The sequence below is a fragment of the Neophocaena asiaeorientalis genome, unplaced genomic scaffold, assembly GCF_003031525.2.
Source record: "Neophocaena asiaeorientalis asiaeorientalis breed wild unplaced genomic scaffold, Neophocaena_asiaeorientalis_V1.1 scaffold87, whole genome shotgun sequence".
NCBI classification, from domain to species: Eukaryota; Metazoa; Chordata; class Mammalia; order Artiodactyla; family Phocoenidae; genus Neophocaena; species Neophocaena asiaeorientalis.
In genome coordinates, this window is record NW_020175432.1 from 1,217,609 (window position 1) to 1,242,797 (window position 25,189).

The following is a 25,189-nucleotide window of genomic DNA, read 5'->3' on the forward strand; positions in this document are numbered from 1 at the left end:
GTACAAATCAAGAAAGTGGAATGGGGAATGGAAAACGGTGGAATTCTCTTCCTCTGTTGGGCAGATGCATTTCTTTCCCGGGAGGGCCAGGTACGAGAGAGGTGAGGTAAGCCTGGAGTAAGCCTTGAGGGTCAGAGGACCATGATACCGGAGAGAGGATGATGGCTCTGTGGCGTCAAACAGGTGTCCTAAGAGAACGGGTCCTCAGGAAGGCGGAGCAGCCCTGGAATTTCTCCTGGGCTGGAAGTGATCTGCTCTGTGGGAATGTCTTGGTCCAGGGCTCATACCAGGACTCACGCATTCCAACTCCTCAGATGTAAGTGCAGGAGCTTTCTACACAAGAATGCCAGGCCATTTCCAGTAAGTCTCATCATCAGCTATAAAAATAGCCACTGTTGAAGTGGCGACAAGCTCATGATACAGTCCTGTAGTGCCACAGAAGGGCCATGGCATCTGGTCCCCCTTGCGTGGAAAGTCCCCTGGCTAAGCCTCTGGATGAAAAGTTAACATCTTGGTTTCAGACAAGACCACCATTTTCCTGCATGGTGGCTGATAATGGACTCGGTCTGTACAAGGCACTCAGTACACTCGAGCCCCCTTCTCTCGTAAGACCACAGAATCATACAGAAAGTTAATGGCAGGGCTGGGCCTCATGTCTTCCTCAACACAACACTATTTCCTTTAGAACGAGACTCCCATAATAAGAAGGAATAATGTAGTAGCTAATTTAGTACAGACAGAGTTACCTCTCCGCATGCTCCTGGGTAGTAGAACTAGGATATGTATGCCCTGCTCTCAAAGTGCAAAGCAACCACTATCACAGCAGCCATAGATTTAATAATAACCATCTGACTCAGTAATAACAAAACCCGCTACTACTGGCTGGGGGGAGGGAGAATTGGGGAGCTGTCGTTCCATAGGTACAGAGTTTCAGTTCTGCAAGATGAAAAAGTTCTAGAGAGCTGTTGCACAACAATGGGAATGTACTTAACACTACTGAACTGTACACTTAAAAGTGGTTGAGATGGTAAATTGTATGTTATATGGTTTTTTAAAAAACCACAGTTAGTAATAAAAAGAAATCAAAAACAAAACAACAACTACTACTGTTCTGATTATAGAATGTTCTGGGAACTCTGCTGTGGGTTCTCACAAAAGCCCTGAGAGATAGATATTATCATCTCCACTTTACAGATGAGGAAAAATGACACCAGAGGTGAAATCACCACCCCAAGCTCACCCCACTACTAAGAGAGGAGCTGGGTTTACACCAAGTCTGCCTGACTCCAAGTCTGTGCCCTTTCCAACATACCCATGGCCTCTTCGTAACTTTGTGTCTTCTGTGGTCTCCCTCAGGGGAAGAGAAGCCATACGGTTCTTATCCCAGGATCTAGAACCGGAAAGGAATCGGAGTTCTGGCCTACCACTTTGTTCTCTTAGAACCGGGATCCCTACTTCCTTTAAAAACTACGTTTGCAAAAAAAAAAAAAAAACCTACGTTTGCGGTAAAACAATGGCTGCATCTTGTCTTGGGTCTTTTTTTGGCTCTTGGAGTGGAAACTCTGCCCTTTGTCTTTAGTACAAAGAAACAGTATTCGCAGCAGACCACTATCTCAAAAGTCCTTAGGCTTCTAGTCCTTGGAAAGGGCTCTCTCTCCCCTTGGTTGAAGGTTAGCATAGAAAAGCCACTGGAAGTTCACAGAATTGTTCACTTATTAAACTAGTGTTTCTTACACTAGTTTTTTAAAGTTTATAAGATACATACAATTATATAATTGATATTGATATAATTACACTATTGATTTATATTTATATATTACATTATATGAGATTATACTATATCATATTAAACTAGTACTACTTAAATTAATATTTCTCCCTTACCTATCAAATGGTTATCAAGAGTGGGCAAAACATTAAAACAAAATTTTTTTTACACTCCCACCAGCAGTGTATGAAATTCCTGGTTGTTTTACATTCTTATCAATATTTAATGCTGTCAATCTTTTAAATTGTAACCACCTATATAGTATATCATGTGGCTTCAGTCTGCATTTCCTAAGTCACTATTATCGGTGAGCACTTAAGCTTATTTGCCCTACGCACATCTTCCTTTGTGAAATGTCTTTTTACGTCTTTGGCCCTTTTTTATATGAGTTGTTTGTAGGAGTGGTTTATATATTCTGAATACAAATCCTTTGTCAGATATAGGCATTGCAAATATTTTATTTCAGTCAGTTACTTACCTATTTATTTTTAATGACACCTTTGTTGGGATACGTTTAAAAATTTTATGCATGGAAAATATTTATTTTTATTTAGAAAAAATTTTGAAATATATTTGACATTTAACATTGGGTAAATTTAAGGTGTATAACACGTTGATTTGATACATTTCTATATTTTAATATGATTGCCATAGTAGCAATTAGCACCTCTATCACATTAGATAATTATTTCTTTTGAGTGGTGGGAATAACTTATTAGAACTTACTAGTCTGTTAGCAAGTTTGATGATTATAATACAATATTGTTGTCTACATGTGGACAAAATATTTTCAATAAAGATGAAACTGACAGGATGACATCTATTCCATTTCCTTCTTTTATGTTACCTGAGATCCTAAAATATGTGTTTCTAGAGATTTGAATATTAAGTATTCAAATATTAATCAAGAATATTAAGTATTCTAGAGCTAGAAAGGTCTTCATTAGTCGTCTAGTCCAACCTCCTCAGCCAAATGAGGAAACTGAGGTAAGGGGCCCAAGGTCACGAAGCAGAGACCACACAGCACGGCCACCAGAAAGCAAATCAAAGCGAGATATTTAAAGACCCACTAAACATAAACACAACTCCAACCATGCAAGCCTACATCACGTAATTTCTTTGGAATATGCTCGTGATAAGGATCACATTTCCATTTCCCTCTATGTTTTTCCAACAAAAGCTCATGATACAATTTGTACAGCCCCTGGTAACCTTTACTGGGGAAAATTTTGGGAAAGAAAAAAAAAGGACCGTGTTTCAAAGGCACCAGATCTGATAAGGGGGCAGAAATATTTACTCCATTATTTCAAGAGGCAGGTTCTTTGTTGCTCAGACGCTTCCTGTTTTAAAAATAGCTCTCCACCACTGTTCCAGAACTAGGATGTCCTTTTAAATGAAATTGGCTTTGAAGATGTGATTTCATTTACTGGGAGCAAGTTTGCAGAAAATCAATCATCCTTTTGCAAAATGCTGCTCAGACCAGGTATCTGGGACCTTTGGGTTCTGGTCCAACTGCAGCCAGAGCTGGGTCGCTGGACCGTGAGGGGGGTTGGGAACCAGCTGCCACAGGTGGGAGCCGTCCTAAGGGGACAGAGACTTTCAAGCACCCGGGCAGTAAATCAATGATGCTGCAAAATCACAAGTTGCCACTCATCTGAAAGATGAGACTGGTGGAAGGAGGGTGTTACTCTTAATTTTGTTAGGTGTGATCACAGCCTGGCAGTATGTGAGAAGGTCTCACATGTCTTGGCCATGTGCATTTGACCGTGGAAGGGTGAAGTGACGTCATCACTGAATTGCTTTAAAGCACGTTCGCAGAGAGAAGGAAAGGAAGAAGGGGATGGATGAAGCGAAGGTGGCAAAATTCGGAGGACAGTGACGCCGGGTGATGGGTATTTGAGGGTTTATTGTACTCTTCTTGCTATTATGCTTGGAGATTTTTCACGATAAATTTTTTCAAACTCGATACTCTGTTTTTCAGGAAAGGGTGTGAATGTTCTCTGCCAAGGAAGAGGCTGAGAGAACCCATGGGAGTGTAAATGGATTGGTGGATTTGAGGCTGGTTATTTACACAGCAGGTGTGTGTGTGTGTGTGTGTGTCTGGGGAAAAGGAAACAGGATTTAAAACTGTCTGCGGGGGGGGGGGACTTTAACACCCCACTTACACCAACAGACAGATGATCCAAACAGAAAATTAATAAGGAAACACAGCCTTAAATGACACGTTAGACTGGATGGATTTAATTGATATCTATAGGACATTCCATCCGAAAGCAGCTGAATACACTTTCTTCTCAAGTGCACAAGGAACATTCGCCAGGATAGATCACATCTTGGACCACAAATCAAGTCTCGGTAAGTTTAAGAAAACTGAAATCATATCAAGCATCTTTTCCAACCACAACACTATGAGATTAGAAATCAATTACAGGAAAAAAAAACTGTAAAAAACACACATGGCGGTTAAACAATATGCTACTAAACAACCAATGGAACGCTGAAGAAATCAAAGAGGAAATAAAAAAATACCCAGAGACAAATGAAAACGAATACATGGCGATACAAAACTTACAGGACACAGCAAAAGCAGTTCTAAGAGGGAATTTTATAGCAATACAATCTCACCTCCAGCAACAAGAAAACTCTCAAATAAACAACCTAACCTTACACCTAAAGCAACTAGAGAAAGAAGAACAAACAAAACCTGAAGTTAGTAGAAGGAAATCATAAAGATCATAGCAGAAATGCATAGATGAAGAAAACAATAGCAAAGATCAATGAAACTAAAAGCTGGTTCTTTGAGAAGATAAACAAAATTGATAAAACTGGCTGGTAACTTTTTTTGGGGGGGGGTTCTGGGATGCTCTAAAAATCAAATTAAAAAGTCATGGATACCCTCTGCCCCCCCAAAAAAGGAAAGATTCACAAATGTGCATTCAGGGGTTCACAGATGCCCGAAAGCCCATCTCATCCCCTTGGATGAGAGCTCTTAATTCAATGCATGGTCTTCCATTTCTAAGACACAAAGAGACAATTTCTGTACCTTTTCTAGGTACAATGGCTATGTAAGGAAGCAGCAGGCAACAAGAAACACATCTTTTAAAGATCAGCAAAACGCTGAGCTACAGCCACTGGCTGGCTTTGGGGCTCTGGGCAAATGACTGCAGACAGCGAGCCTCAGTTTTCCCATCAGGAAAATGGGCTAACACCACACCCTCCTCACCTACAAGGTTGTTCTGAGGTAGAACAAAATAACAGATGTTGAACGCTCTGAAAACTGGGAGGTTTTCACCAAATATAGAGTGCGGGTCACATGCTCAAATGGGGACCTGTGACCACCTCGGAGAGAGCTGACGTGGTCAGTGCCTTCCCCAAAGGGATATAATTGTAGGGGTACGCAGCATGGGGCTTTCGGATTTATTCTGTTGGTTCCACTGCAGGAAGAAAAAGCCTTAGGGATCACCTCCAGCCACGTTCCTGGAGCTGCTAGCTCTTCTAGAGAGGATTAGGGGCACGTCAGAGGCCAGGAAGCCCACAGGCCTCGGCACCAGGCACCAGGTCCCAGACCCACGTCACGGCAGAGAGGCAAGGCCCTTCCACGGGCACCGAGGAAGCCCACCCACTCCAGGACCTCAGAAAGACTACCAAGGGCTTGGGTTGTCCTGGTTGATCTCTACATTCCCCTAAATCTGTCGTAAACACCAGTTTATGGTTTACTTTCAATCTCACAGAGTATCGGTCTGATGCAAGACTGTGAGACTACATACCTGGGTCTGAAAAACTCTTTCGAAAGCAATCTATCCTCAGGTAATGCAGGTCAACATCAATGGTGATGAATCCTATTGATGACATGGACTCCATACGATGTGTTGAGAAGGGCGTTTCACCCCTGAGGTCCTCCCCAAACCCGTCACCCCAGGCTAACCATGAGAAAAACATGGACAGATCTCAACGGGGGACAACATACAAGAAGGCTGACCACTCCTCAAAACTGTCAAGGTCATCGAAACCAAGGAAAGTCTGAGAAACTCAGTCCAGAGGCACCTAAGGAGACACGACAACCAAATGCCATGTGAGATCCTGGGACAGAAAAAGGGTATTAGGGAAAAAACTGAGGAGATATGAATCAGGTGTGGACTTCAGTTAATAATCATATCTCAATATGGGGTTCCTTCAGTAACAAATGTACCAGCCTGAGGTAAGATGTTAAAAAGAGAGGAAATCGTGAGGGGTTTATGGGAACTCTTTGTACTATCTTTGTGATTTCTCTGCACATCTAAAACTGGTCTAAAAAAATCAAGTTTATTAAAATGCAAAAACAAGCAAGTAAGTGCCTCTGTCAGAATGATTCCCTGGCTGGGATAAAGCATTTGGGGTAGGTAGGGGGCTGTCAACAGCCCTGCCCTAGTTGGGGAAGGAAGGGGAGAAGGTAAGACTGGGACCCAGAGACCCAGAACACACACTGAAAAAGAATTTTTCAAGAGAAGGGTTTCTAGGTATCAGAGCCACAGATACCTAGAAACAGGGCCTGTGCGTGCCCTGCCATTTCCAGTAAAGGCTCCTTCTGATGTGGAACATTCTGGGCCTCTTTAAGTCCTGGCAACTGGGGACTTCCCTGGTGGCACAGTGCTTCAGAATATGCCTGCCAGTGCAGGGGACACGGGTTCAAGCCCTGGTCCGGGAAGATCCCACATGCCATGGAGCAACTAAGCCCGTGCACCACAACTACTGAGCCTGCGCTCTAGAGCCCGCGAGCCACAACTACTGAGCCCATGCACCACAACTACTGAAGCTCACACGCCTAGAGCCCGTGCTCTGCAACAAGAGAAGCCCCAGCAATGAAAGGCCCGGGCACCGCAATGCAGAGTAGCCCCCGCTGGCCGCAACTATAGAAAGCCCGCGTGCAGCAAAGAAGACCCAACGCAACCAAAAGTAAATAAATAAAATATAAATAATTAAGTCCCGGCAATGGTGTCTCACCCCCTTTCTGCATGGTTTTAAGGTCAGAGGTTCTGCACTGCATTTTTCGGTGCTCAGGCCACTCAGACTCATAAGTTTTGATCATCTTTACCCAAGGGAAGTTGGCCGGGGCTGTCTCGTCTCCCTGGGGACGTGAGAAGCAAAGCAGGGGGCAAATCTGCAATATCCTCATCAACTCCTGAGGTCATCCCAACAGTTATGCCCAAGCTTCTGGAAGGTTCTAGGGGAATTCAGCTGCATCCCGGTGGAAAGCTCTCCCCGTGTGCTGACTCTGTGGAGACCACCCTGCCGGCCTCACCCCTCGTGCAGACTAGACGAGGCCCCAGTGAACCGTATGCAGGAATCTCGTTTCAAACTGCACTGTTGGGACAAAGGGCCACCTGCCCTAGTCGCAGTGAGGTCACAGCCCACCATTTCAGAAGCACGCTGCATCCCGAGGGACAGGGTGACCCTTGAAAGCTTCCAAAACTGGCTTTCTCTGCTCAAACACTTAGGATTTAACCGGGAACGTTCGACCTGGTCTTCCACCTCTGCCTGGTCGGCCTCATGTAACATCACGTGTGAACGTTAATGCAAGGAAAACAACGTTTAAGTGGAAAAGAGAGAGGAAAAAAAAGAATTCTAGTGTTTTGTATTAAAATATTTTATATTAATCATTCAAACTTAATTTTTATACAATGAATGCATACATCACCGGGGTGTCTGTCTCAGGGGGAGGTCGGGGAGGCGACGAGGTGGGGTGCGCCCCGCACGCTGGTACTTGCCCAGCTGTGAGCAGGGGATGAAAGGCAGGAGACAGGCGCTTTCCTCTGCTCGTCCTGCTGGTTCCGGGAGGGAGACGGGGATGTCACAGCGAAGAGGTGGATCCTTGGGCGTCTCCTCGGGCCTCCTGCACTGGGATGAGCTGTGTTTCCGTGCCCTGGGTGAGCCACCCAGAGCCCGAGGCCCTCCGACCAGCGAGCCCTTGACATAACAGTGGCTGTGACATGTCACAACGTGAAGCGGGGACCGCCGAGACCGAGTGTGCGTCTATCTATAGGGACTTCCGAGGCCTCGCCTGTGGCAAGCCTGGCCCGCGGCTGTGCTGCCGGCGGGCGTGAGCACGGGGCCGCGCCTAGGCGGTGGGCATGTCAGCCTTGCTGAGCGCGATGGCCAGCTCGAGGTCCTCCTGCTCCTGCCGCCGCAGCCGCGCCAGCCTCTCCTGCTCCGCCTTCTCGCTCTCCCGCTTGGCCCACGCCAGCTGCTGCTCCTCATTGCCAAACTGCGAAGGAAAAACGGAGGGTGGGTTACACGGCCCCGGCGCTGGCTGCCTGCTTGCTGGGGCGGGGAGGGGTGGGGGCGTGCTGCTGGGCGAGGAGGCGGAGGCCTGTCGTGGGTGGACGGGTGGGTGCGGGGAAACGCAGTGCTGGGGTGTGTGCGGGAAGGTGCCCGGTGTGCAGGTGAAGACCAGGAAACGCCGGAAGCCCTTGTCTTGGTTGGGGAGGGGGAGGGGACGCGCACGCCCCAGTCCTGCCCCCCCAGTCTGGAAGGGGTCAATGCACTGAGACACAGGGCTGAGTCTGACCTTAACTGCCACCAGAGAAACCAGCCGTCCCGTCCCTGCAGGGACCTGAAGGAGGCGGAAGCCAGGCATGATATCGGGGACACTGAGAGACTTCCAGGGACTCCCCCCCACAGCACGCCCGCGGGGCCTCTTCTCGGGGGACGGCAGGGGCGTCTCTGGAAGCAGCTGGGGGAGCAGAGTTAGCGGAACCCCAAGGAGCTGGGACAGCAAACCCCACGGAGCCTGGGCCTGGACGGGCCTTGATGCCCAGGTGAGAGGCGCTGGGGCTGGAGAGTTCCGGTTCAAACAGATCTCTGAGTCTCAAACGCGTAAAGGGGCCTTGAGGCCAAGCAAGACGATGAGGTCCTGAAACGCAGCATCTCCGTCTCAGCCACAGTCCCAGGAGCTCTGGGAGACGCTCAGAGCCGCCTTGTACTTGGACGTTTACAGGAGCCCTGGCATTTACACCACCATCTGGTCCAGGAGTTTTTTATTCTTGGGGTCCTTTTCCGAAAGGTTCAACTTTTTAAAGAATAATTTTTTAAAACAAGGGAAGAAATCCTTTTGATCCTGAGATGGGTGAATTCAAACCATTCGGGGTACCTTAGCTCTATGGAAAAGAAAAGCAAAGCCAGACCTCACACGCTCTTCCCCTGGTGGGGGTCCCCAACCCCCCGAGGCCCCCAGTTGCTGTACTCTGCCTCCAGTTGAGGGGCCTCCAGCACCACTGGCCCCGAGCAGAGCTGCAGCCCATTCGGACCCCTGGCCTGCCTGGATCAGCATCTCTCTTCCGTGCACTGACTCTGGCTGGCTCTCTGCTAAGCACTGGATGACACACCAAAGGTAAAGAGGGGCCTGGCGCCACTCGGGAACAAACAGACCTACAGACAATCCCAACCTGAGAGAGGCTCTTGTGGAGGCCCCGGCAGACCCACCAGGAGCCCCGCGGCAGGAACAGAGACAGGAATTCATGGCTACTTCTTCACACACACAGTCTGAGTGGCAACCCAGGAGGTGGGCTGACAGTTGAGGACACTGAGGCCTGGGGGTGGAGGTACAGGTGGCTGCAGAGCCTGGGCCCTCGGGACTCTGGACCTCCTCCCTGGTTTGGGGGACAGTGGGGATGGCAGTGGTCAGCTGTAACTGCAGAGTTGAGGGCACAGGACAGGCCCTGGAGGTCTGGGCACCATCCCCAGTGAGGTGCCAGCTCTTGGGCGCCAAGTGCTCAAACTTGGTCTGCCAGAACAGAGCACAGGGTGGAAGGGGCCGGACCTCGAGGGGCTTACAGGCCCCAGAAGGGAGCTAAGATTCTCCTGAGGAGGCTCCCTGGGCAAGCGAACAGGGCGATGGGGTTGGCAGCTTCTGAATGTTTCATGACCTGACAGCCAGTGTGCGGGTGAGGCAGGGCCAGACAGCGGGGACTGGGGCTGGGAAGGGCTGGGTTGGGGGAGGCTGCTTTGGAGCTGGATGTGGCCCCGAGGAGGAGGAGGAGGAAGCAGGACAGCCCGGGAGGCCTCTCTCCACCTGCCTGGGGAGTCAGACAGGGGCAGGTGAGGGTCGGCACGAAGAGGGGCCATCCCCGGGAACAAAGGCTGGTCCTTGTTTTCTAGAGAAACTGCCCAGAAAAATGCTCAGAGGGCTGATGGGTCTCCAAGTTGGACTCCTGAAAGCCAGTCCCTGCCCCTCGTGTTTCCACCACTGGTCACAGATAACAAAAAAAATTTTTCAACACCTCTTCAGGAGAAAAACAAGGAAAAAACAACAAATGCTGATGGGAATGACTGCGGTGCTGCTGACAGCAGCGGGAGGGGACAGCTGGGCTGACAGGGACCTCGCCCTTGCCAGCTCAGAGGAGGGGGCGGGTAGGGGCCAACAAGTAATGACCGGGGTGGTCCACACCAAAGCTGAAAACCAAGGCCCGGAGGGGTCAAGGGATTGGCTGAGGTCACATGGCCAGGGACGGGCAGGCTGGGCCCACGCCACGGTGCCTGCTCAGCCCAGGTGCCTCCTGCTCAAGGAGTCTGTGTGTTCACAGTCAACGTGCCGACAGGAACGTTCTAGATGCCTTCGGAGTGGACTGGTTTGAGGCCAGCTTAGGATCCAGGATGGAGACTCGCAGCAGGCACGTGGTCTGCTTGCACTTGAGGAGCACAACAGGCTGTGATGTCTGAGGGATACTGGAGGAAGGGGCTTCTCTGTGGCTCCCTCTGTGTCTCGGAGCAGCAGAAAATCCTTCCCCCGGCCCCGGCGGAGATACCTTGACCGGGCCGCGCTCTTGTCTTCTGACCTGGATGCGTTACACACCGGCGTGAATCTGGACCGCCTGAGGGTGCAGGAGCTGCTCGGTAAACGGCAAGCTCCGATGTCTGCTTCACTCTTGTGCCGTCGAGGAACCGAGACCCGGCTGGGCACGAGCATTCTGCTCTTCCGAGATACCTCCCGCGCCGGGGCCTGACGGACTCTAAGCGGTTTGTTTTCGGCGGCCTCTCCACAGAAATCCGAGGTTCAGAGGCCTCTGAAGAGGCACGTGAAGCACCGGCACCCTTCCTCCCCAGGGATCGACATGTGCACCCGTCTGCCATCATCACGCGTGGGGACACTTCTAGCCACTTCCCATTAACTCGCTTATCCTGCTATCGCGAGGATAGCAGGATAATGCATGTGGGATCTGCGGCATGTGGGATCTTCCCGGACCGGGGCACGAACCCGTGTCCCCTGCATCGGCAGGCAGACCCTCAACCACTGCGCCACCAGGGGAGCATCCGACTCGTTTGACGGCGCAAAGCGTGACTGATCCCGTCTGATATTTGCTCTGCTCTTAATGCAGACTTCCCAAAAGAAAGCGCTGTTTTGCTCACCTCTAAATACTACTTCCTAGTAAACACATTCACCTAAGACAGAAAGGCTTGTTTTAAAAAGAAATACCAGAGAGATCTCCTGTGAGCCGCTACAAGCACAAGTAACCCACTGACGGAAACGGGGGGCTTATAAATGAGAGGGTTCCAGAGTGGCAGAGCTGGGATGCCAAGGGGGACGGGATCGAGTACACTTGTGACACTGGCGTCCCTGAACTCCAACACGGACCAAGCTGCTTTTGCACGGGTAACAACATGTCCTGATGGCACGCTTAGAACATCCAATCTGAAAGAGTCACGCTGCCAGGCTGCTGGGCAGTTAGAGACCTCTCTGCATTTACTCAGGGAAGCTGAAGTACACAAACCAGAGGAACCAACTTTGGCCTTGAGTTGGCATGTATATTTGAGGTCCAGTGAACACAGAAACCACCGGCCAATGGACTGAGCCCCCGGACGCCATGAAAACGCAAGGACATCCTGAGTCCCTGGAGGTAGGACACTTTTGACCATGTTTTGGACCATGGTATGACTGAGGGGACAAACCAAACCAGTTAGGTGTCCTGCCTCCCATGCATCCCATCCCATTAGAGTGGGCTGAATCTCCCAGTCAGGTGATTTCCCCTGGAAAGACTGGGGCGTCTGAAGCGGGAAAGGTGATTTTAAACGTAAAACAGCAGGGCTGCAAACTGGGCAGAATCCAATTCCTCACCTGCAGTTGAGGGTGATTAAATCCCAGGGGTGTTTTAAAATCGATGTTAACAACTGTGCTGGAATGACCAGAAATGATGTATCAAATGATAACTTGAAATCTTGGGGTTTTAAAAAAAAAGTTTTCCAAAAACCAGCTGGGGACGGCGGAGGGGGGGGGGGTGGGGGGGGCACAGGAAATAGAACTGTGTATTTCAGAGGGAGAACAGTCATTTCTTCCAATTGCCATTCAAATCCACTTACCCTTCCGCCCTACCCTAGAGCACCTGAGTCATGCGTGAATAGATCTATTTTTTTTCATCAGTGTTTCACAGTTTTTCCATTGAAAAATAAAGGCAGCGCTATCTAAGAAACTGTAGATAAAGCGGGTTTTGTTTCTGGCTTTTATTAACAATGTTGCCACTTGTATATATATCCACACTGTGCCCTGGCTGTCAGCAAAACCCCACTAACTGCAGTCATAAAATATTTACAGGTCGCCAAGAGCCAGGAATGTGTCGGCGTCTTGGGCGATTTCAATAAGCCACGACAGCTGTGCGCGAGGTGGATCTGAAAGGAACTGGGTGTTCACTGGGCACTGATACGGCAGAGCGTGCTTTAAGACGGATATTCTAGGAGTGGAAGCATCTATAAACAACACATCTCACAACGAACGAGGAAACTCTGCAAAATCGAGGGAAGAAAACCTTTTAAAAAACACAGGTGCGCAACAGACAGTGAGACTGATTCTGGGAAGACAACGTCTGAAGCTCTCTGAGAACAACATCTCTGGGTACTGATGAGGGTACTGAAAACACTCTAATGTGACAGCGTTTTACAATCTGGAATCTTTTTTCACACCAAGACACAAAACCAGACTTTCAAAATCCCTGGATTAGCTTTGAAAAAGGCACTTAACTCTGCGAATGGCTTTCTGAGTTTTTGGGTTTTTTCCCTGCAAATGAAGGGGATTCAGAGTGGCTGTTCTAGGTTGCATTTCAGTTTTCATTGTAGCTGGTAACTGAAATAAAAGTTTTTAAAAATCAAATTTGCTTTCCCTTCATGTGATCCGGCTGGGTCCTTCAATTTGCACTTGCTGCCCAAAATGCACTGGGTGGGACCATCAGAACTCCCCCACAAAGACTTTTTTGAGGACAGCAAGACCCGAATGTAACTTTAGCAGTCTTGTTTTCATACTTCAGAAGCGTCTGATGTCGTGGCTTCCAAAAAAATCAATGAACACAACAGGCTCTGGGCAACAGAACTAATACAAAGAGTCTACCGTGAAGGACAGAAAAACAGGCACACTGGGCCACCCTGCTGGAAGAAAACGTGCCCTTATCACAGAGTATCCAAACCAGAGCTCTTTTTTTATTGAGAAACCGTTTTTCTTACAGAAAGCAGCAGTACAGAATAAATAACACAGGTGATGGTGTGAGGTACCGGGAGACTTGAGCCAGGAGGAGGTTTGCCATTCGAAAGAGACAAAAAAGAAATAACCCCAAAGAAGCTGCAAGCGTAGGGAGGGGAGGGAATGGCGCGGAGGCGGAGAACTTAACTTACAGAGGTGAAGTCTGCAAAGCCCAAGGAGGAGGCTTTAGAAGGTTTAGCTGAAGAGGAGGGAGCAAATGGATCTTTTCCACTAAACGGGTCCCCAAACCCCTTTTTATTTTGGAACGGGTCACTGCTGTCAGCCCCGAGTGGCTGGAATGGATCGGGGGGCTCGGGAAAGTCTGCAGAACCAAGCTGGCTTACGGGTGTACTTTTACCTGGAAAGTTTAGGAGAAGAAAAAAAAAAAAAAAGGAGAAAAAAAAGAAATACAAGTTACTGACCACGGACAGAACAGAGTCCTGACTGAAGAGCCGGGCACCAGCTCCCTGGGAAACCCTATCCCTCTTTGGAAAGAGCTGGAATGCCGCTCGTGGGACGGACCCCGGGGAATCTGCGTGGATCTTGGCTTTCCTCTCCATTTATCCCGGAGGCTTAATGGTTTGTGGGCGTTACAAGAAAAGCACTTCAGATGACCCCCTCCCCTCCCCTCCCACCGCAGCTAAAATTTACATCATCTTTAAAAAGCTCACATGCAGGCGTGTTTCAAAGTGATTCATTTTAGCATGGCAACACATTTACTATCACACTGAGTTTTTAAAAAGTCATGGCTGAGCAGAAAAATACACTGCAAGCTTCCAACAATTAAAAAAAAGGGGGTGGAGATTACTTGCAACTAAACAGGGCGATTAGTTTCACAATGTGGTGTGTGTAGAGTTAGCCGTGTTAGTCGTGAGGGTCCGGAGGCAGCTCACCAGACAAACCCACTCTGCCGTCCTGGGTTTAAATTCGTTTCCAGCTCCCGCTTCTGTCCCTTTGGCTCCAAGGGGCAGGCTTTGGGCCTTTCTGGGCTCTTGCCAAGAGGGTGGCTCTGGGATGCCCCGGTCCCGGCAAGGCAGATCTCCACGGGGACGCGGGAGAGAGGTGTTTAGAATTGGAGGGAAATGAGGTTGTGAGGCCATGCTTCGGGGGTATGGCCTGAGGACAGGTGGCTTCTCCCAACAAATCCTGCCAATATGTCAGAACAATCCGCTAGGAACCTGAACCTTCTCCAGGCCTGCTTGGCAAGAGGGGGCGGGGGGCCCACATGATGAGCCTCAGGGATCTGCCTGTTTTGCAGGCCAGGTTCCTGCCTGATGCCATTCATTTGCCCAACAGCTGCCCAGGGTACTGGGGTAACCCAGGGGGTGAGACGTTCAATTTGGCAGCTCTGTGTCCAAGCCCAGGCTAGAGGCTCAAGGATACTTAACATGATTCTGATTTGTTAACTGAGCTGCCTATGTTTACTCTTGCAATTTCAAAGTAATGTGCAAAAAGAACCCAAAAGCCGAGGGTCACATTCCACAGAAGACCCTGGACATCCAGCTGCACGTCCAGAGAATGCCCCTGGCCCTGAGCTACAGCTGACCCCTGTAGCACCTGAGCCCAGGACACCTGCCTTCTTCACCCTGCTCGCCTCCGCCACCCCACCTGCCCGCACGCCCATCTCCATGCCCAGCTCCAAAACCACCCTCTCTGACGCTGCTTCCCAGGCCACATTTCTGACCGCCTCAAGGTGTCCCTAACGACTCCTGCCTCTGTCACCCTTAGTTCTGAGACCCAGATGAGGACAAACCCCTCAGCTCCAGCTGGCCTCAGTTTCCTGTCTGGGAAGTGGGAACGAAGAGGTAGGGGTCAGACCGGGTGACTGGTGCACGGCATGCTCCTCGGGGCTGCACGGGGCTGCGCCCCACTCCAGGCCACTCAGCATCCGGCACCGCAGTGCCTGCGCAAGCAGGGCTCAGTGTGCGTGGGGCCTGTGAGAGCCTGGCCTGAGGCCCCCCTGGACACGCAAGTTTATTCACTTGTCACTCAACGCAGCAGCTGGGTGGCCGTAAGGTACAAATGCCACCCTGTCTCTGTCAGCTTCACCCATGCATGAGAAATTCGAGTTACCAGTGACGCGGTCCCGCCTGGGAGAGCCCACGGAGAAGAGATGGGCGCCGAGCCCACCAGAAGCACTGGTTAAAATCCCCACACCCCATCCCACCTGAATCGGGACTTCCGGGTGGGCGGGGGATGCCAGTGCATGGATGCCCCCACCGACAGCTGGAACACAGAGGCCCCAAGCCGCCCCCTCCCGTCAGAGCTGCTGCTGGTTTCTTTTTGCTTGTTCAAGGAAACCGGGAGTCTTAACTTCCCGAGGCTTGCCCAGGACTCTGAGACACACGCAGCCCTGCACCCAGCCCTCTGTTGCTTCCTGCGGTCAAAGCGGAGCACCTCTATGCCCTTGCCTGTGGCCTAATGGGGCCCCTTTGCTGACCCCTGGCCTTTGCAGGCTCTCACTGTCACGAGCAGCACCCCCACGCACGTGTGTTTATTTATAGGAGACGTTTCTGGAGGTGGAGCTGTGGGTCAGAAGGTGTGCCCACTGCAGCCTGACCTTCCCTGTCACACTGCCTGTCCCAGGCTCCGACAGTATGCACCCCGACCAAGAAGGGAGGGTGGAGAGGAGGCTGTAGGCTGGGACATCGGTCAACCTCTCCCTGTGGCCACGAATCAGTTCAGTCAGCCCTGAGGCCCAATAAGCCAGGTGAGCCACCGACAAAGCCCCTGGGTGGGGGGTCCTTCCCCAGAACGGCGGTGCCAAGTCCGGCGGCACAGCAGGAGTTAGGGCCTCTCTCCCCCAGGGTAACTGCTTCTCAGGGTGAAGTCCTGGGGCTGATCCCCACGACCCATCTTCTGTGCAGGCTGAGTTCTCTACCTCCGGTCCCTTCTCTCCTATTTGTGACAGAGCCACAGACTTCAGGCTGCCCACCCCACCCAGCACCAAATGCCGCCCCCCCCGAGACATTCTCCCTGCTGTTGGCTATCCCGCCTCCTCCTCTCCCTCCTGGACCTCAGCCCCTAGGCTTCAGAGAGCAGGGCGATCTGGGTGCTGGCTTTGAAGAAATGCCTCCCCCAAGGCCACCTTACACAACCAGCCTACTCCCTGATCCAAGGGTCGAGCCGATGGGTGAGCCAAGGCCTCCCGTGCTACCGTGTTGCCGCGGACCCCTTCCCCTCTCTTCAGAGGTGAGCGCGCAGCTCTGGCGGGAGGGGTCGGGCAAGAGCTGCCCGGCAGCGTGTCAACTCCAGGCTGTGCAGCTGCGAGCAGTGGGCAGCCAGGCGGAGCCCAGGGGCACCCTGGGCAGGAGGGAGGGTGGGCGTGAGGCAGGGTGCTCTGGTCCACATGGCCGCACCACCACCTCAGGCAAGTGGTCCTCACCTCTCCCGGGTCCCTGGGAATCACCCCTGCGACAGCCACTGGCTGCTCACCCTCTCAGGTTCTCACCCCACGGGCCATCCGCACCCAGCAAGGTGGCCTTTTAACGCAGAGCTGACCCGACACTGCCGTGCTCTCCCCGCTGCTCTGGGAATACACACCCCAGCCTCGGCCATCCTGCCCCTGCCCAGCGCAGTCCTCTGCGCTTGCTGCTGCGCAGGCTGGAGCGCTCTTCCTCGTGTGGGTGCCGCACACACAGAGGCCGCCCTCCCCACTTCTGGCTCAGACACCTCTGCAGCCCTCGTCATGCTCCGTCGTTATTATGTCACTTGCTGTGTATTTTCTCTCTTTCCCAACAGAACGTGAGCTCCATGAGGGTGAGGGCCCTGCTGTCCTCAGCTGTGTCCCTGCTGCCTAGGGCAGGGCCCGCTGCTTAGACCCCTCTGTTGAACGGAGCTTTCTAACATGCAAGCTCCACCATGCCTGGCCCTGCCCTGGGGCCCTGCATCCGCTGTGGCGAATCCAGAAGGCCCTACAGCCCACACGAAACCCTTCCCGACTTCATCCCCCAACAGCCCTCCAGGGCCTGAGCGGCACCTCCCTCCCCCCTCCAGGACCCCCCAACCCAGGGCTTCTTTTCAGACAGTCCCTCTGCCCAGATGGCACCTCCACCTCAAACGCCTGTGACCCGCTGTCTCCCCATGCCTGTGTTCAGCCCTCCCAGCTCAGCCCTGGGCAGGGAGTGGGGTGTGGGCCCCTGGAAGATGGTGCAAAGCACAGCCACCACCCCACTCAGCCTTGCTCTCTCAGCCTCAGTTTCCTTATCCATGAAGTGGGGTTGTGATGGGCTGAATTGGTTCCCCTCGCAGCACCCCCCAATTCACTATGTTCAGGTCCTCTCCCCCAGTACCTCGGAATGTGACTGTCTTTGGACACGGGATCTTTGCAGAAGTAATTAAATTAGTATGAGGTCCTATGAGTGGGCCCTAATCCAATAGGACTGGTGATCTTGGAAGCAGAGGAAAGTCGGACACAGACATGCACAGAGCGGAGACCACGGGAAGACACGGGGGGAGGACGCTGTCTACAAGCCAAGAAGAGAGAACTCAGGAGAAACCAACCCTACCTACACCTTGATCTCGGACTTGCAGCCTCCAAATCTGTGAGACGATCAGTTTCGGCTGTCTAAGCCACCCAGTCTGTGGTATTTGTTACGGCGGCCCTAGCACACTCACACAGGGTAATAGAGCACCGGCTGTGCACGGCTGCCGGAGCCGGGCTCGGCCTGGGATGGGCTGCCTGCTTTCGTAAATCAAGCCTTACTGGTCTGCCAATGCCAGGCCAGGCTGGCGCAGCTCCAATCCCTAGAGGTCAGGACAGCTTGCCCCTATGGGCCCCACTAGGAAACCGAGGACCCCTGACTGCAGCTCTCTGCTCTAACAGAGCCACTCGTATGTCCCGTGCGCAGCGTGGTGGGCATGTGCAGCCCCTGGGCAACAGTGTCCTCCCCTTGAACTGAGTTGTGTGCACTGGCCGCCACCATCCTGCTTCCTCAGTCCCTCCAGGCAGCCTCCTCCTGCAGGGTGGAATAGCACCACGCCCCAGGTGTGCTCCACACCCACCACAGAGTCCCCCTGCAGGGCGCACCAAGATGCAGACCCCGCCTCGCTCTCCAAACCCCAAGCAGGGGCATCACTGGGGCTTGATCGTGGATGGACAGACATGTTCCCGAGTGAACTATGCTTGGGGGGTGGGGGCCCTGAAACACCTGCAGCCTTCTCTGGGCCCAGGGTGACGGGTCCTCACCTGCGAACTGAGCCGGTATAATGTGTGCCTCTGGCAGGGGCACTCTGGGAGACGCGGTCCTGAGGGGTGGCGACACTGAGGGAAGGGACACTGACCTCAGCGGGCACAGTCCCTGCAGCCTGGCCACCGCGGTCTCCTTCCCATAGCAACTAGCGACTTCCACCATGCTGACCGCCCTGCACTGTCCAGCACGGCCAGTCTCCCCCGGCCCTGACACAGCCTTTCCCTTCCCCTGAAAGACCCTTCTCCAGGGCTCACTCCACCCCCGCAGGCTTCCCCACTGCCCTGTCTACCTCCCATGCACCAACCTGTCTTGGTCTAGCCTCCAGCACACCTGAGGGTCAGCTCCACGTAGGCGGGGCTCAGCATGCTGCAGGTGCCCTCTTCCTGGTGGGGGTCCTCATGGGTGGGGTGCCACCACCCAGGCTCCACGGGGCCATCCTAAGGGGCCTGAGGCCTTTGGGGGAACCCCACTGATGAGCCAGGAAGGGATATAGGCATCTGGCTTCCCTCCTTTGCAAGAAAGGGCAACAAGTATTCATCGGTGCACTCTTGGGCTAATTTTTTTTAAATCAGAAACTAAAAGAATGGACCAAATAGCAAAATCCAAATCCAATTTAAAGTAAGAGTTGCCAGGGACAGGCTGAAAAGCCCAGGGCCCAGAGCAGCCTCTGGTTCCAGCAGCAAGTCCAGGGTGGATGGCTGCTTGATTTCCTGGAGCACTTCTTGCAGGAGTTGCTCACAAAGGGCAGACATCTGAGCCGGGATAAGTGGGTCAGTCGACCCCAGCCAGGCCCTGAGAGCGACCACAACAGTCCAAATGTTCAAATAAACACATCATCACCCACTTGTGCGCTTTTCTTTTTTTTCCTTTTTCAATTAAGAAGACCTTCCTCCCCTGCTTTGGGGAATTTTTTTTTTTTTAAATCAGTTTTTGGTGGGGGGCAGGGGGCAGTTAAGAATCCAGCCAGCTAGAATGTCAAGTTGAGGTTTCCGACAAGCAAAGAGATGATCGGGGAGATGAGAACTGTCAATCATGTCAAGCACAGCCCAGGACTGGTTTTACTCTGCTGCCGAAACCGTTGTTATTTAGAAATCATGACTGTGTTAATATGAAACCAGGGCACGTCAACTGCTCCTGTTTTCGGGGGCGTGAGGGGGAGAAAAACAAACGGTTTTTTCTCGGTTATCTGCCTTTGTGCTCAGGCACAGAGGCTGAATTATCGGACCTGGCACGTGCGAAATCGGTGGCATCCCCGGATCGGCCTGACACGATGCTCACGAGCATAGGCTTCTTACAAAGAAACCCTCGCCCTGATTGCCCTTGGTCCAAACTTCCCACTCTGCGCCCCCGTTTATTTTTAGCAGCTGCACTTTTAAAACATTCTGGGGCTAGTTCCTGCTTTTATGTAACCACTTCTGCTAACTCCTTGTTTTTTTTTTTTGTTTTTTTTTTCCGATTTTCTGAGGTGTTGCTCATCTCAAACGGGACAAAGTAACTCTATCTGCCTCCATGCCCCCTGAGCAAAGTCGGCTGCCTGGCTTTATGCCTTTCCATGGCTCCGGGTACTGAGAGTAAGGAAAAAGCTTGACTGGGGCGTGTTTCAGTGAAGAGAGCACAGATCACCCTTTTTTTAAAAAATTTTGGTATAAAGGTAACCAGGATGATACCTGGCCTGTCATTCCTAGACACCTGCCCAGGGAAGGGAGCCCTGAGCGTAGGGGAGGCTGTGACTGCAGAGGCTGGAGCCCGTGACTTCCAGCCCTGGGGGCTGGCTGGAAGCTGCTGCCGCGCCCCCCAGAGAGACTCTCCATCACTCAGAGGAGTCTTCATGACCAGAGGGAGGAACGCAAGGTTGAGGATAGGACAGAATAGGACTTATTTCAAACCGCAGCAGTTTCAGCAGCTACCCCAGCGGTGCACCGAAACCACACACAGGACAGCCTTGAGCAAAAACAATATGAACCCGATGGTTTACCACGGTGTGTGCTGTTAAAAAAAACTTCGGTGGCCGGCCCCACCCTGGTAGCAATGTCTTTCATTCCCCTACTTCTGAACTTTCCGAGGCCACACAGGCCCCCGGCAACCCAGCAGTGGTGAAGCCCGTGCCGACCCTCCCTCCTAGCCTCTCGGGAAGCTCTCTGCCGGGAGGGTCCCTGCAGCGGCGGTGAGCGGAGAGAATGATAGAACACAAACCCCCCTCAACATACAAATGTGAACACTGAAAGAAGCCAGGTTCTCTTGCTTGAAATTCTTTACTTAGAAGAAAAGTAAGAGGGTTGGGTGATTTGAGGGGGGGGGGGTCTCAATAAATCGGATGAATGAAAATATCAAAAATAGACATGAGACTGAGTGTATGTTTTCATCCCAACCAGATACTTGCTGCGTTCTATTTATAAGATTGAGGGCTGCAGTTGGGAAATGCAGTTCTGTAGATGAGACTTAAATACAAAAACAACAAAACACAAAAATAAAAAACAAAGGTCTGTGGTCAGGACAGCTGCCCCACCTGAGCTACTACCCTACACAACACAGGACGTTCCCAAACTGCCATTCGTTGCAACATGGGATGTCCACACAACTGTCACTCGTCCTACACTACGGGGGACGCCTACACAACAGTCACTCGTCCTACACTACAGGGGACGCCTACACAACTGTCACTCGTCCTACACTATAGGGGACGCCTACACAACCGCCAGGCTTCCGAGAGTCATACTACACAGGAGAGCTATGGCTGGGAGGAGGCACTCCTTGTCACCTTGGTGCCTCCCTTCCTGCCCCCTTAAACCCACCAACAAAGCTTAACTGGGGGGAGAGAGAAAGCAGGCTGTCTGGAGCACAACCTTTCACATCCATAATCACTTGGGAACTTTTTACTGAAGAAGATCGCTTTTCACCAACACACGTGAAAAACACACGTCCCCCTGTGGCGGGATGGGGCGGGAGAGCGAGGAGAGCTAATTTCTCAGGACGTGACCCACAGGGCCACCCAAGTGGCTTGCCAGCGAGGAGTCCTGCAGACACCAGCCCCGCTCACTGTGGCTGATGCACACGCAAGGAGAAGGCAAGCCCGGCAGATCAAAGCCGTGCCAAGCAGCACAGTGCCGGCAGATAAAATCTGAGGTCCCCACCATCACAATCTTGAGATTTTCCACTAAAAATATTTACCGAATTTTAAGAAAAATCTGCTTAATGCATTGAAGGGAACAGGATGAGGTTTGGTTCTGAATTGTTGAGAAAAGCTGAACAAATATTTACTATTATCCACCAGGCGCCCCCTGAACTGATGCGTTTTTCATTCTCTGGGAGGTGCCCAGGGTAGTCAAGGCTGAGGAGCCCACTGGATGTGAGGTCTTCGCACTGTCAGAAGGAAAAGGAGAGAAGGGGGAAAAGTAGCCACACTTTTAGGGTCCTCAAAAGACAAATATCCTTTGGACTGAAAAATACAATTTTCAAGGTTTCCACGAAAAGCTCCTAAGACATTCATAAGAAACCTGACAGGGGCTACGTTAGTTCTGCAGCAAAAACGGGGAGTGGGTACATGACATATAAACAAATTTACAAATCACAAATCAGTCTTCGCAACTAAAATAATGCAGACTGGCAGGTCTCACAGTTCTGCTTTTTGAAAAACCGTATTTGTTCTTTGATTTGCGCCTGCAACACACTCTGCTGAATCAGCCCTGTGTGCTGGCTTGCCTCGTCCCTCTGAGGGGCCTAGGGTGCCTTGCGGGGGGACAAGGGAGATGTTAGCTACAGCCTGGTGGGGAGAGCCCTGGGGCCGCAGTGGCCCAGGCTTTGTTCCTCCCTAGAGAGCAGTGCCAATGCTGCCAGAACGCCACCACTGCACGGGCAGACAGGTGCCGTGCCCACATTTAACAAAATCCCCAGGGTGCCACACAGCGGGTCTGGAAGCCAGTTTGAAGGCACTTGTGCACTGGAGGGGGGGGTGCGGAGCCCCCTCCCATTGTCGGGGCCGCATGAAAGGAGCCAGAGAGCCTGCAGTAGATGGGGGACCCGCCCACTCTCACTCCCTTTACAGCCAGTTCCCACCACCCACTCAGATACACACATGTGCTGTTTTTCAACTGACAATGGCGGCGGCCGGGGGTTGACTCAGTGCTCTGAATGTGAGAGATGAGGGACCACATTCACCCCATCAGAACAGCAAGGGCTGCACAAGGAACATCTTCCTGGGCCCCCTCACCTTGCTGTAGGTGGAACCAAGGGGCTGCAGGAGGCCTGGGGGCAGGTACACGAGGCACCCCCCGGCGGCCGGGGAGGGGGCCGGGGTCAAGGTGGCAGCTGCTGTCTGTTCACACGGATGCAGAGACACCAGAGAGGCGAGTCCACACTCTCTGGGCCTGCACCCTAACACGAGGCCCTGCTATACCCCACCACCAGAGCCCAGCTGGCTGAGCCCTGACTCCTCTGCTCCAGAACCCCAAGCCTGGGCACTTGCACCCCGCTGAACGATAGGCAACAAGAGCGTCACTCAACTCCCACTCAATCCACCGCTCGATTCCGGGTGCAGGAGGGTGGGCGTGTGCTAAGGTAGGCAAATGCTTCTATTTTCGAACTCTGCCAACTTTGAGAACAGAAATTCACCCCAAAGAGCAATTCATCTCCAGGCGTTTTACAGGTTAAGAGGCTGAGAGGACAATGGCTTTTCTCCCTCTGCTGGGAGCCGGCTCTCCAGCACACGCTGGCAGGGGTCCCGCCCAGCCCTGGCACAGAAGCTCCCGGCGGGCAGGGGGTGGCCGGCGGGAAAGGAGGACTCCGCCAGGCTGGGCGCCTGAGGTTCTCCTGGAGCACTCCAACCCTGGCTGGCTGGCAACTGCCACAATTTTCCAGGCTCCTCGAGCTGGCAGTGAACTGCTTTTGTCCCGTTCTAGAACTTAACAGGTACCCACCAAATTATCTCTCTGAAATCATCGTGGGAACGGAATTAAAGTAGTTAAGCTCAAGGTTGAGGTGCTAACCGCACGGCTCAACTGGTGAAGCCATTTTAAGAGTGGATCTTGTGCAACAAACAAGGGGACGGAACCCACACGGGCCAAGGATGACCACCCTGGTTTCACCCCCAGCCTGGCATCTCAGAGCCAAGCACACACCTGGGCTGGCGCCACGGATGAACCGGGGGCGTCCTCCCTGACCGAGTCCTGTGTGGCAGCTCCTGGGACGGTCAAGCGGACCACCGAGCCAGTGGGCTTGGCCCAAGAGTGGGCGGCAACCAGAAAACTGCCCAAGAGAAAGATCCCACAGCCAGTCACCCTGTGTGGAGTCAGTCACAGCTGTGGGAGGGGACTCATGTTCTAGGGGGGAAATGATTATTTATCTATTTACTTTTTGAGAATCACTTGACCCAAACAGGACCCCGGTTAAACGGTCTCCCGTTGTCCTGTGTGTGTTGGAAGAATTATGGGAAGGGGAAGAGGGGCAGAAAGACATCACCAGTGTGTGCGTGGTTTTATCCTGAAGGTGCAAAGGTTATTAGCAGTAATAATAATTAAATTGGGGAAAGGTTAAAGGTGACTGGCTGGTTAGCGGTGAAGGCGCTCTAGCTGGTGTCACCCGGGCGCTGCAGGAACCGCAACGCGGGGCTGCACTTGCAGGAAGTGGCAAGGGTGGGGCCCAGGGCACAGGATCCCGCTATCTGTCGCCGCAGGCGCGAGGCCCAATCACTGACACCCACACAGCCATTTCCTGCACTTAAAAAAAAAATCTGTTTCTCCCTTTGCAAATCAACAACTTTTACCTAGAAACTCTTTAGCGGTGAGTTCTGACTGATCTCGATCTCCGGTCCGTTGCAGAAAGCACACCGCTGTTTACCTGGGGGAGGTGTGCCAGCGCTAACTCTAACCGACAGGTTTCGGCGGCTGCCAGAACGGTCTGTTTTGCATCTGCCTAGAAGAAACCAATTCTCTCTACCCCAAACAGACACCTGCTGGTCATTTCATACCTTGATAGACTTTTCTAGAAAAGACCTCCAGGCACAGAGAACTCAGCGTTGATGCCAAAGCTCCGTGCACATGCCCCAGAGGGCGATTCTTGACAGCCCCCAAAGGTCCACTTTCTGGCTTGGGTCAGAGCAGACGGCCAGCCGCGGGCTGCGCCGGTCACACACCTATGGCACCAGAACTCTTTCCCAGAGAACCCTGGTGAGGGTCCCAGTTGGTAGGATCCCCACCGTGACTGCACAGGCTGATGCTTATATACGTTTGTTTGTCGCATGTCAATTAATCTTTAATCAAGCTTAAAAACACAAGCAAAAAACCAGCTCCCACAGAATGTAAAAACTGAAGCCGCTGGTGCACAAGAGATGGCACCCCAAAAACCAGGAGTAACTCAGACCCAAACGTGCGTTTGGTCCCATGAGTGACGACAGCTGAGCTTCGCCAGAGGGGACCCTGGAGACCTCTTTGAAGTTCAACTACCCACGCTCTGACTTTTTTTCAACTGCAAAGGTTTCTGCTAAACTGCAATCTCATGGGGGAAAAGGATCCCTTGATAAATCCCTGTACGCATATGTCCACCTCGGGCCCAGCCTCTGTCTTTCCCGGGAAAGGAGCTAGGGAAGGAGGACCCTGAGTCCTGGTCTCTGTACCCTGGGGATGGGTTGGGGGATGCACACCATGCCCATCATGGTAATCACTGTGCAAGGCACTTACCAGAGAGGCCACATGCTAGGCCAGAGTTGGTCCCATGTCCAGGCAGGGAAACTGAGGTTCGGCGAGGTTAAGACACTTGCCC

At 52.1% G+C, this 25,189-nt stretch overlaps 1 protein-coding gene across 13 annotated transcripts in view; it reads right to left on the reverse strand.

Moving 5' to 3' along the window:
• Positions 1 to 7,375: 7,375 nt before the first annotated feature.
• Positions 7,376 to 25,189, reverse strand: part of EPS15L1 (epidermal growth factor receptor pathway substrate 15 like 1) — a 101,404-nt gene continuing 83,590 nt past the window's right edge. For 7 of the 13 annotated variants that reach the window (XM_024767614.1, XM_024767615.1, XM_024767613.1 and 4 more), the window contains 2 exons: positions 13,397 to 13,602; positions 7,382 to 8,009 (listed from right to left, as the gene is read on the reverse strand). In XM_024767614.1, coding sequence (XP_024623382.1) covers positions 7,863 to 8,009; positions 13,397 to 13,602 — 353 coding nt within the window. In that variant the 3' untranslated portion in view covers positions 7,382 to 7,862. Of the gene's footprint in view, positions 8,010 to 13,396; positions 13,603 to 13,902; positions 14,391 to 25,189 lie in introns of those variants that run through there. The other 6 variants (XM_024767621.1, XM_024767619.1, XR_003006230.1 and 3 more) reach the window with 5 other exon arrangements.